A 13,468-nucleotide genomic window follows, 5' to 3' on the forward strand; every position below is an offset into this window, starting at 1 on the left:
CTGATGCCTCCGCTGCTGAGCTTTGGGTCCCAGGTCAATTATCATCATTAGCAGAACTTGTTACTTGCTTGTTACACAAAAAGGTCTCTCCATGACTTAAAACCTATTTAAGATCATAGACCAAAGTAAAAATGCATTATAATAAAAACACATTTACACAAAGCATGTGCAATTCATTAAAATTGCCAAAAGTAACCTCCAGTAAGAGCAGCATAAAATTTTGGCTGCACAACCAGAAGTAAATAACAGCAAACAAACATACAAGAATTTTCTTTTCTTTTTTTAAATAATATTTATTAATAATTTCAAAATTACAGAAAAAAAGAAAAAATTAAAAACAACACTACAATACATTGGGGGGGGACAAGAAAAAAAAAACAAGACATAAAAACCAATGCAACAATACAGCAAAAAGATAAAAAAGAAGGGGGGGACCACAAATTCCATATTACATATCTTTAACTTCCATTTGCTTGTTTCATTGACCTCCTCACACCTCCCTTTTTGTATTCTAGTTTGATTGATTATTTCAGCAAATTCTTTCCATCTTTCTCAATTTTTACTAAATAATTTATCTTAACAATTTAACCTATTAATTAACTCAACAAATCCTTTCCATCCTTTCCCCATATTCTGTTATTCAAATTACCTTAAGTTATTTAACCTTATCTTACCCAAAAATACTTTAGAGCTTAATGCTTAATACTCGATTTTACATAACTCCTGATATCTTTTCTACTAGAGTCATATAGTTTCATTCCAACATTTTCCCTAATGTTCATTAATTTTAGACTAATTCCCTAGAAAAAAAATTTCTTTATAAATTTTCTTTTATGCCACAAGGTGCCATAGGAAGGCACTGGACATAGTAAAAGATCCATCGCATCCTGGTCACTGTCTCTTCGAGCTCCTGCCGTCGGGACGGAGATACAGGACGGTGAAGACAAGAACGAGCCGTCTTAAGAACAGCTTCTTCCCCAGAGCGATCTCGGCCCTGAATGGGAAGCCTGGACTTTGAAAGTCATCTAATCTTCCTTGCTGTTTTATACTGTATTGTTTTAATTAGTGTTTTTATAGTTGTTTTGATTTTGTGTGGAGTGCCCTACCTCGGTGGATGGAGCAGCCAAGTAATTTCGTTGTCCCCGAGAGGGGGCAATGACAATAAAGATATTATTATTATTATTATTATTATTATTATTATTATTATTATTTCTTCCAATCTTCATCCAACGTCTCTTCTTCCTGGTCTCGGATCGTGTCAGTCCTTACTGTCCATTCCATCTAGTCCATCAACCTGGTAATCTAATGTCCGAGGCCCTTAAGTCTCTTCCATGTCCCTTCTGCAGATCTTGTTTATACTTGCACTTTTCCTTGTCTTTTGTTGGTCTCTTTCTTAGTTTCTTTCCTTTCTCGTTGGGGAGTAGGTCTCTGGGGGATTCCAACCCAAAATTATATTCGTCTCCCTTCATCCAACCAGCCCATTCCCCAGAGTCCCACTCCCCACAGTCATCAATGTAGTCCAAAAAATATTTAAAAACATATTTCGAGGTCTCTCCAAAGTTAAGAACCTCCTCAGCTCCAGACTCCCCCTGGCCGACTCCAACTTCAGTCTTCAAAAACAGCGGCTTATGCTCCTGTAGGGCCTCGGGTCTCTCCATTTGTATTATTTGAGGTGCAACCGCAACCTCCTCCATTATCTTCTGCACTTGCCCAATCAGTACAGGTTCCTGAGTTGGTCCCTGAATAGTTTCTGTATCAATATTCCCTGTTTGTCCACAGTTATTAACCACAACAGTCATCAAATCCATTTTCTCATTCATCAAATCCATCTTCTCATGCATCTGTTCCAGCAAGGCACTTGTCTTGCATAAAGCAAGCACCAAAACTTCCTCCCAGCTCATATTTAGTCAAGGTCAAAAAGAACTGGTCCCACGATCTTAATCTGACAGCTGTAGAGTCCTCAAGTAGACTGCAGCAACAGTTTAGCAAGCTCCCTCTAGAGGAGACAATTTCTATTTGTATCCATTTTTTTTAAGGCAAGTCCAACAAAGGAAAATTACTTTCATTTTTCAGATATTTTGTTTCTTTAGAATGCAGAAGGCAACATTGGAATCAATTTATTTCTCTTCTTTAGCTATCTGTCAAAGTATTCCATTCACAGTCAATGAACCTCTCCAAGAATTTCTGTCTCTGACACCCCGTTCCCAGGTTAGAGACGGTGGAAACTTATGTTTCTTCACTCCCTCTCCTGCAAGCGTTAAACAAAGTCCCCCCCCCCTTCTCCTGCTTCCAAGGGGGTTTCAGTAATTATAAATGAAGGAAATTTAAACTTTTTAAACGACTTTCCAGGCTTTAGCTTACAAGGTTTTTGCTTCAGTCTATGTACAAAAAGCGGAAGGCGGACTTCCTGTTTTGAACCTTCCCGCTTCGATGCCAAATTAAGATATTTCTTGATCCAATTTTCCGTTTCTACTCACGGGTACTTGTTTTAAATCCAATTGTCCACAGGAAAAAGTCAGCGCTCTCCGGCAATGGCTGTGCGGCTTCACTCCGTGAAAGTAGCAATCAGTTCGCAGCACCGCGCCGCTCACCCCACTGCACTCCGGAGCCCCAAAATGCCCCTGATGCCCTGCCGAACCCCACGTTCCCAGGCTTCCTCCGCCTGGGATTTGTAGCGGGTCCCCACCTTCGCCGCGGCGGGAAGACCCAGTTTCCACGGAGCCAGTTCCTCCAGTCGAAGGAACTCTGCCATTCACCGATGGCGCTAACCCGGAAGTCATCCAAGACCAATAATTTTCTATCTGGCCAGGCTTTTCATTAGTATTTTTACTAATAGGGTCTATACTAAGTTGTCACCATCTTCTATGTTACACAATAATTTGGATTAAGCTTTTTGAAAATCTTTCTTAGAGGCTAAACACTTGTTACCTAGTACAGATTTTCAGGTATGGGTTGTGGGACAAAGTGTTAAGGGTGAGCTGATGGTAGAGAGAACAGTGACAGAGAGATTGGAAAGAACACGATTGCTTCCTTCCCACAATGTTAGCACTCAAACGGCAACTTTCCCATGCAGTTTTCAGGTACAGTGGTGCCTCGCAAGACGAAATTAATTCGTTCCGCAAGTTTTTTCTTCTTGCGAGTTTTTCGTCTTGCGAAGCACGGTTTCCCATAGGAATGCATTGAAAATCAATTAATGCGTTCCTATGGAAACCGCTTGCCAGGCTGGCAGTGCGGAGAAGGGCTTTTCTCCCCACCGCAAGCCTTCAGGACAGGTACGGGAACAGAGGGGAAGGGGCACAGCGCTTCTCCTCTGTTCCCGGGGCTTGCGGTGGGAGGAGGGTTTTTCCTCCCCACCGCCAACATTCAGAACAGCATTCTGAATGTTGGCGGTGGGAAGGAAAACCCTCCTCCCACCGCAAGTCTTCAGGACAGCCATCCGAAGGCTGGCGCGGGGAGAAGGGCTTTCCGCCCCACCACCAGCCTTCGGAGCAGCCTTCCGAAGGCTGACTCGGGGAGGGCTTTTCTCCCCACCGCCAGCCTTCGGAGGAGGTCCGAGGACAGTGGGGAAGACGCTGCGCTTCCCCGCTGTCCCGGAGATTTCCCTATGGGCTTTCGTCTTGCGAAGGAAGCCTATAGGAAAATTCGTTTTGCAAAGCGCCTCCAAAACGGAAAACCCTTTCGTCTAGCGGGTTTTCCGTCTTGCGAGGCGTTTGTCTTGCGGGGCACCACTGTACTCGTGTGACCCAGATGGAGGGAAACATGAGGTTCCTAATAAAAAGCAGGTAGTGTTCTGGTTTTTCCCCAAAGGTGACTTTTGCGAGCTGGAAGTTCCACAAGGCCAATCCAGGCCATTTTTATTTTTTTTGCTGGTTTGCCCAATTCTATTCCAGTAATATATGGCAACGGTGATAACTTGGGTTGAAAATTTGAGTCAAGTGCATTGTGAAAATCCATTGGATCTGCTGTGCTCTGTTTGCCAGGAGCTATTCTGACTGGGAAGTAACACTTCAATTGCTCAGACATCTTAATTGCTGAGACAATGAACAGAAGAAATCCAAATCAACAAATTGGCCAGAGGGTCCATGAATCCGCCTTGCAGTGAAACTGGTGCAACAGACAGCAGCAACTCCCACAAGCACCTAATTACCATAACTTTATTTTCAGGAGAAGGAGGTGGTTTTCAGTGTTGTGGTTGTGTAGAAAAGCCAGGAACACCTCTGAACAGTTTCTGATGAAAACTTGTTAAGACACAAGGATCTCGATGAAGCAAATATCCAAGGAATGAAGCCCACAAGTTCCACACATTTCCCCATTTCTACAGGATTTTAATGTGTGTTCCTGAATTCCCACTGCCAACCAGCATTTCATGAGTCCGATTTCTCTTTTCTATTAGGATTATTTCACACATTCCAAAAGTGGTTTGCCACCAAATGTACACTCGTTAGTTAGCTGCAGTTAATCAAGGCTCTTATACGCATTTGCAGCTGAATAATTGACACAGTCACACGTAACATTTAAAACATCGTTGATGTCAGGCTGAGCACCATGGGTTGGCATCACTGGGCATCTGCCCAGGTCCATGCCCCAGCAAGGGCCCACCATAAACCAGAGTCTCCTGACACATACAAATTGCTGCTGGACAATGGAAATGGCTCTACTTTCTGCTCCTCTTGCAAACACGGACAGCTCCTTCTTCCTTGCCACTTTTGCTTGCTCCTTCTTCAGACCCGGTGGCAGCAATAAAGTAGAGGAAATGTTGCTGTTGTTGCTGTTGTTGCTGGTGCTGGTGCTGCCATTTACATTACTTACCTGCTCCCAATGGTAGAGAAGCCCGCCCCCTCCTCCCTGCAGCCACTCATGCCATCTCATTGGGTAAGGAAGAAGAGACTGCAGCTACTATCTTCCTCCCCACTTCCAGATTGGGCCCAAAGAGGAAGAGAATGGAGTGGAAGTTGTGGGTGATGGTGAGATGAATGAGGAGGAGCTGCCGGTACTGGGGTGGACCAGGGTGAGTCCTGGCTAGCCCTGCCAGCCCAGTTAGGACCACCTGCACATGTGGTAGAGGACCTGATACACAAAGGGAATGCGTGAAGTCAACTGCAGTCTCCCCAAGGGACTGACAAGTGAAAACGAAATATGGCACTTAAGCACTCTGTTGATTTTGTGTTGCACAATTCACTATACGGCTTAAGGAGAGAAGGAATCATGAAGCTGAGATGAACCTGCAAAACTTAAAAGCTGAAATCTTTCCCAGCTGCCACCTACTCTAACTTCCATGGAAAATTACAAAGGTGTATCTCCTAGCTGTGGCTGCAAGACCGCTCAGAATTTCAATCAAGCGATCAAACACCTGCTTCTTATCTGGCCAAGGCCACAGCTCGGTGCTGCGTCAACCACTTCTCTAACATCTGAGGGCAATGTGAAGCACCTGTGTTGGGAAAGAGGGTGTTCCTTTTATGGCACTTATTTACAAAACAGTCTCATTATTACTAAGCCTTTATTCTCCCTTTCTCAGATCCTTTTGAGCACAAATACAATGACATTGTGGAGAAGACATTTGTTGCTTTGAAAATGACAAAAAGATGAGACCTTAAAAACAAGCAACTGTGGACTCATTCATGTCTTCCGTTTTGCCTGCAGCAGTCCCAGAGGGGGAAAGTCCGCGTTTCATGTTCGGCTGCCTATGGTCACAGCTGCTGTAGGAGTGCAGTCGTATGGCTCAGTGCCTAGATTATGCACATAGCACCAGTGCCTGAAACACCTCTGAATCGCCGTGAAGGTTTTTGCATTTTAAATGGTCAGGCGTATGCTCCTCTAGGGCACCCATTCTTAACACGGGAGATTTGGGGTGGGTGAAATGAGTGAAATGGTGGGTGGAGGTGCTGGAAACTGATAGCGGAGGCACATATTTCTCCTTAAACTTGTGTCCCAGCCAGCCCCATCCTTAACCAACTTCCTCCCTTCTAGCATTCTTTCCTAGAAGCCACAAGATAATTTCAGCTCTGAAGTGCAGGAGATTATACTTGTTTGCATGCCCTGAAACATATAACACAATAACATTTTTTTTTTTAAAAGCAAGATGATTCATTAGTATGGTAGTCAGTGAGATGTTTGAGCAAGTTATTTCATTTTCTGCATAGGCTGGAGTCATGATTGTACAGAAGGGTTGTTCTTGTGTTGTTGTTGTTTTACAAAAAAGTAACACTGAAAGATTAGTTTTCCTATGACCCACTGCATGCAACAGCATGTGGGGCTTAACGCTTGTGCAGCGTTTAAGGGCACATAGACAGTACATGTGTATATAGGCTCAAAAGGGGTAGGCAGCTATGCACAGCAACCCTGCATGCCCACAGTTGTCCTTAGGTCCATGTGTCAAGGTTCGCTTGTGGGATGTAAACACAGGAGCAGTCAATGACAACATTCCTAGAGTGTACATGTTAGAACATGGGGAGGGATGTCTGTCCAGCAAGCAGGTAAACTTCCTGGGGACGGACTTCCTCCGCATGTGACCAGAGGTGGGTGTGGCCTCACCTGTGCAGGTAATGACAAAAGCACAGGGCAGGCAGCCATCTCTTTCTCTCTGCCATTTTCCCTCGATGAGGAAGCATGTGAAGATGCCCTCTTGGCTCTCAGCCAAGAGAGGAGATAAGGTCTATCTTGCAACAAGATAGATTCTAAGTATATGTAATTTTTTAAGCCTGTCTGCCGTCTGGGATCATATTGTGAACAGATCGTGAGTAAACTTTTTATACTTTTATAAAGACTGTGTCGTGTCTTGTATTTTAAGAGGGAACAAAAGGGGAAATTACCAGAGTAATTATTATAGAGGTTCTAGCGAACCTGTGCACACGTTACCGTTGCGAACTTAAAGGGGAATGTCTATAAACTCTGCTGATATTTTGGGAACTTGTTAGCACAAGTTGGATAAGGATATAATCCCACAATATATCCTCTCCTGCACCCCAGAACATTCCCACATCGCTAAGATCCGACAAGTGATAGCCAGGGTCAGGAGCAAGAAAGTTCTTGGCCGGTGGGGGTCAATGGCAAGTGGTATGATCTACAGTGGGCAAAAGTCAGTTCTCAGAATGGCTGCTAGCAGGCAGTTGGGACAGAGGTAACCAGTGTCATCTAGAAAAGCAAACGGTCATGTTCGAGAGGCAGAGGGTTCTGTGAAGGAAGGGGAAGAGCAGAAATTCAGCTTGGCATGTTCTTCTCAATGAGAGTCAGGTTGTTTAGGGTGGGCCAAAGAGGATATCCTGGGGGTAAAGGCTTTACAAGGCCAAGTGGAACTGCACTGATTCCACCTGACTGGGTGATGCACCAGCCAGTGAGTCTTCTAATGCTTTCTAGAGGACACCTCTGGGTAAAGCAAGCAATTCCTTCAGCAGATGGGCTGCGTTGGTGGTAGAGAAAGAAAGGCACTGGATCTTGGTTGTCTGTGTGGAATACCAGTTTGAGACCCCTATCCCTGAAGTTGATCTGAAAAACCAGATCAACAATGACCCAACAACAAAATGTTTCCCAGCGCTGACAGGTAGCAGAACCTGGAATTTTGCCATACTAAACATTTATCAGCATTTTACTTTGCAAGGAAGAACTAATTTTTTGAGTCCTTGCAGTAAAGGGTGAAGGAGATCTCAGCAACAAGAGCTTGTATCCGAAAGCTGCAAAAAATTCACAATGCAGTATCTTCAAGCATGTGCAGTGCTATTCCACCACCCCAGTGAGTAACTACCACCTGACACTCTGCCCCCTGGAAAGTAAAGCTTTCCTGAGAACACTGTTTCCAGCAGGCTTAAGTCAATTTCCATGTCTACTTAAAAACTAATTGCTGGAGCTGACAGGAAAAAATCAGAAGACCCAACTATTACAACATTTCCACTTGCACTTTACTATTCTTCTATTTTTAGTTTTCATTCCAAAACCCGACACCCAGGAAATCCAAGGAAGGGGAATACTTTAACTAAGCAATGCAAAACCAAGCAAGAAAAAAAAAAAGAGAGAGAGAGAATTATTTGAGCATTCTACACCAGTGCTAAGACAGCAGACTTGGAAGTTGTGTATTGTCGGACAGGATGTAAGGAGCTTGCCAGGCACAGCCCACAAAACCCTGCTAATTAACTGAAATGATTGTGTTTGTTTTGGAACCATTTAGCCAACAAAGGAATGTGTCACACCGATTAGCAAGAAAAGGGTATGTAATATATGTGCATTCAAAGCCAGATGAGTGCATTATCCAGGTATTTGCTCTGTTTGCTCAAGGATTGACAAAAAATGAATGCTGAGCAAACAGCCTCCATGCAAATGGAAACTCCAGCTCTTTAAAAGCGGGCGGGGGGGGGGGGGAGGGTTTCCTTCTGCCCGGAGATTTATCTGTCTCAGGAAGAGACAGGCCTTGAGAAATCACATCTGGAAATGGACCCACAGAAAAACTACTTTTCTACCAGAACTTGTTCTCTCCCTCAGCCCCTGTGAGGATGCCATTATATCAGGATGGTCGTCATCCAGCGCTGACCCTCTGGCAGGTCTTGGCAAGGGCACCTAAGACTCATCGCTTTGCTTTCTTCTTTGTCAAGTGGAAAGGTCAAGGCAAAAAGACAAAGGGAAAATATATGCAAAGCAAGGTGCAAAGACACTTCAATTCCTGGTCATCCAAGAATGCTGTGAATGCAGGGAAACTCTTTCACACAGTACAAACAGCTTCTTATTAAGGCAATTTATTGTTGGGTTGTTTTTTATATATATACCACTCTAACAGAGGCTCAAGATTTATTAAAACTCTAGTTTTGCACTCTTTTAAAACACAAGAGGCATTCATTTTATTTAGATTTAGTGAAGCTGAACACATGCAAGTGAAGGAGCAGAAACAAAGACATTAGGATAACAGTAAGTTCATCACAATGCACATGTGTTAATATTTATTTTCATCTCCATTTAGGGGCAAAGCTTTAGAAAACTAATTTGTGGATCTACAAAACTGTAAATGTTATATATCCCTCTTAGATGGTTGTGGGAGGGGGTGTTAGTGAAACGTGCTGAACATGCCAGCTTAAATTACCCCGTCCTTCTTCCCGAAAAACCATCAACCTTCTCAATCCGTTTTGGGCACCTACTCCAATTCAAAGGCTATGCATTGTTTTTTGCTGCAACGGACTAACAAGGCCACTCCTCTGAAATTCAATGCCAGGGCTTGTGTTTGCTGATACAACGGTATAAACCTTTCAGGGGAACTACCAGCAAGGGGAATATCACTGTATGGTATTCTTTGCCTACTCGAAAGTGGAAATGCGGAATCAGGCGCCATGGTCCAACTTGTTCGTAACTCTGCCATCTTAGCAGGGGCTCAGGGTACAGAGGCACAGAGTAATATAAGTACTAGAACAGAACACCTGAACCCCAGTTCAGCGGGGCAAACATTTAAGGCAATGATTACCTAAATAAGGGAATGCAACCCTACCAACAGAAATCTCAATATATTGAAATATTTGTGAGGTTTTTCTTTGGGACAGGGGCAGGAGCACGTGAGCCCGACTCATACCAAGTTGAAACACCCCACCTCCCCCCCCCCAAAAAAAATAGAATGGACAAAGAGGGTTATACTTTAATTCAGAGTGAAACATAGAATCTGCAATGACTGGGGCTGCCAAGACCTGTCTTGGAATTAAAAGGCAGCCCACTTGATTTCTTTTAACAAACCTAAATTTAAAGCATTGCCTATGTGGCAATCTTACGAATGAATCCTATTTTAAAAAGAAATAAACTATTACATCTATTAATGGGCAACCTGCTTTCTATTAACACAGTGCCCCAACAAAAGAACATTATCCAATATGCAGACAGATAATGTTCAAACTAATTGCCAAAATAAAAGTTAACTGATCAAACTAATTCACTTTTGTTACTGAACCATGACTTCATTGGTACAGCAATATTAAATATTATTTTGAAAATGATGTGGTTATATCAGTGTCATTAAATCTGTTTTTGTATTGAACATGTACACATATATATTACCTGCTGCCAGTGTAATAAGCACCAACAGAAGTCATTACACCCAGATATCACTGACCTGAGATGTACTGCAAATTCTCTCAGGGCATTTAAGATTTCAGAATTCTAAGGCATTTAACCTGTGATTTTAATGCACAGCAAACACTCAGAGTAATCAAATCATTCTGCAGAGAAACTACATGCATTGCACTGGGAAACCTTCTTACATGAAGTATTTTGCCCCTTTCATTATCCTCATGAGTCCCTTGCAGATATCTTTGCCTTATATAGCCATGATCTTAGTTCTCTTTAATGCTTTTTCATTCACAACTTTCCGTCCTAGAAATTACTGTTTTGCAAGTGTTCTCTTTTCTTTCTTAATCAGTGTTTGCACAGTTGTGCTCCACACCTCATTTAATATACGTTCAGGGCTTGGACCTCATACTAAAAACAAGGTACTGAAACAAAACCAGGGAAAGATGGGGCAAATATTAGCAGTAAAAGAGGTGCCAGTCAAAAATCTCAGTAAAAGGTGGCCTTGGGCTGCACTGGCACGGAACTCTTCTCCCAGCTGGGAAGAAAAACAACTCTCAACAAATTATGCTAACAAAATAATCCTGGCCGTCTCACAAACTGCCAACAATGCCCAAGGGAGGATCAACATCATGAATATACAAAACTTAGTTATTTATGACTCACTCCTGGACACTCCATTGAAAAACTCAACTGGGGTGCCATAGATGTTTTATCTGTGCCTGAATGACACAGGCATGATATACAGTCAGATTAAGGGATAAGCATGCATGTATGAATCAGCCCCAACATGTAGCCTGGTCAGCTACTTTATCTAACAATCCCCAAGTCCAATATGCAGCAAGATGATGCACTCAGTTGCCAATAGCACAACTACTTACGGGCTGATGAAAGACAAGTGTCATATGCCTGTCATCTTTTCTCCTATCCTCAGGCTTCCCATACGTACAGGGGGCCATGAGAAGGGAATAGACAGTCTGGATACTGACCCCCAGAAAAGCTAAATATTCTTGAAACTTGTTGGCTCGGGATAGGCAGGTCCCATTAACCTTACCTTGCCTAGGGCCTCTAAAATATCAGACTTGCATTTACAATCTGAACAGCTTAGAAATAAATGTCTTAAGGAATTTTAATGGTCAGATTCTGAAAGTCCCTCTTGAGTTCACAAGTCCCCTTAAGGCCCCTTTGTGTGTTATGTACACTGTTGTGCTTGCCGTAACTACACATGTCTAGTCCTTTGCATTTACACACTGCAGGGAGCGGTGCTGAACTCCAGTTCCCTCCAGTTACAGATTTCGCAAATGAATCCCTTTTGACTACAAAGGCTGCAGTTGTACACATGGGAAGTGGCAAATTTGCATGTACATGTCGTGAAGCAGACCAAAGCATGATGGTACACACCCCATGAATATGCACACTTTCCACTTGTACCGGCTACAAATGCAAGTAGCAGCTGCGGTGGGTGATTACTGGTGGTGATGGTGACAGGGAGTTTAACTGTAGTCCACATGAAAACCACTCCTTTGAAGCTGCTATTTGCACGGAGAGGAAATTCCTCCATTGGTATGAAGATGCATTTAATGTTGTGCCTCATTTGGCCTTCATAAAAGGTTTCCACATAGAAAGGAGGTAAGCTGAACTCTTGCTCATATTTGCACCAGCCCTCTCATCATTACTGTAAATGTACACACATGCAAAGCAACACATGAAATCACCGTCCTTTACCTGCTTGTAGAAATGTCCTCAAAGGGGTACAGGATCTCGCCGTTGTTACAGATCTCGCAAATGAATCCCTTTTGGCTACAAAGGCTGCAGTTGTAGACATGGGAAGTGGCAAATTTGATTACCTTCCCAAGGAAAGGGGCCAGCTTCCCTTCAATAACCTGCAAAGCAACAGAAAAGAGACCCCATCACCAAGAATCAGCAACAGAAATGACTGGACATTATTCGTGTGTCTCATTACCAAACTAAAACACAATTCAGAGTTGATTAAACACTGAAGGGCTTGCTGCAGGGTGGAGTGAATCATGCAATTCCGGCTGAAGAATGCCAAATAAAACCCACCTACGGCAACAAGGTAACAGAACATTAAAAGGTAATTTTACACCTGTTTGGAGATAGGTAAAGTTAGATTGTTTAATTCATTTACTTACAATGCTTGTCTGTTTTTATTTTACTAGTGTTTTTCTTCTATTGTTTTACTCAACTGATAACAATGGAAGAGTTATATATATATAATTTAAGAGGCATGCAATGGCCCTAGTATGTGAAAATCCACATTTGAATGTTCGCTTAAATGTGCCGGTTCCCTCCACCATGTGACTCAGTACAGTGGTGCCCCGCAAGACGAATGCCTCGCAAGACGGAAAACCCGCTAGACGAAAGGGTTTTCCGTTTTTGAGCTGCTTCGCAAGACGATTTTCCCTATGGGCTTGCTTTGCAAGACGAAAACGTCTTGCGAGTGTTCCGATTTTTTCCGCTTCCCCCCCTTTTTCTAAGCCGCTAAGCCTTTAATAGCCGCTAAACCGCTAATAGCGCTAAGCCGCTAATAGGGTTGCTTCGCAAGACTAAAAAACCGCTAGACAAAGAGACTCGCGGAACGGATTAATTTCGTCTTGCGAGGCACCACTGTACTAGCAGTCTTTCTGTTTACTCAAAATGTTGAGTATCCAATTACTAATGCCAAAACAACTATTTTAGTAATGATTACTGGTAATTACCGGTACGTAATTATCACTGTGTCTGTATTTATTGTGTTCCATTTACCTCTGCCCTCACTATCTTCAATCTCCTCCAGAACCTTGTGTGTGTATATATTCTGCTACTCACGGTAATATTGTGTACTGTAGTCCACAAAAACTTAACACTGTAATAAAACTGTTTGTCTTTAAGGTGCCGCAAGACTCAAAACTTAAAGCAAAATAAGTAAATGCAGATTCCGTAAGAATGCTCACCTCACTTATGCTAAATGTATTTCTTATTCTATATGTATTCCTGAAGGCCTAAACTGCAGCACATACACTAAATGGAAAAATGTAGGCAGGAAAGGAAGTTCATGGGATGGCTTGGGTCGATGCCACGGGATGGAAATGCTGAAAAGCCCTCGTTCTTGTAAGAACATCTGTGGCAGCAGGAAGCTGAAATGTTATTGCTAGCCATGCAGACTCGACATCTGTTTGTACTGCACGGAAAGGTGATGCTTTTATTGTGTCCTGCTATAGAATGATGGCCTCACTCTGGACCTTAAACAATTCACAAAGGTCACTGCGGGGAGGTGCGGCTCAAAGCCAGGGATCTGATACTGCTCTATTATAACAGACGGTCAAAGTCAGTACTATAAGCAACTTTTAAAAAATCTCTTCCTTACTTAATTTTGGCAATACGAGTCAAAAGTCTAAACTGGTTAAGGGGAAATGATGTCCAACAAATATGAGGAAACGCA

At 43.0% G+C, this 13,468-nt stretch overlaps 1 protein-coding gene across 1 annotated transcript in view; it reads right to left on the reverse strand.

The window, feature by feature from the left end:
• PLEKHM3 (pleckstrin homology domain containing M3) overlaps positions 1-13,468 on the reverse strand; it is an 86,252-nt gene that overhangs the window by 7,039 nt on the left and 65,745 nt on the right. The window contains exon 7 of the mRNA XM_082238482.1: positions 11,752-11,909. Within this exon, the coding sequence (XP_082094608.1) occupies positions 11,752-11,909 (158 nt within the window). The remainder of the gene's footprint in view (positions 1-11,751; positions 11,910-13,468) is intronic.

This window comes from Podarcis vaucheri (assembly GCF_965113315.1).
Source record: "Podarcis vaucheri genome assembly, chromosome: 1".
NCBI classification, from domain to species: Eukaryota; Metazoa; Chordata; class Lepidosauria; order Squamata; family Lacertidae; genus Podarcis; species Podarcis vaucheri.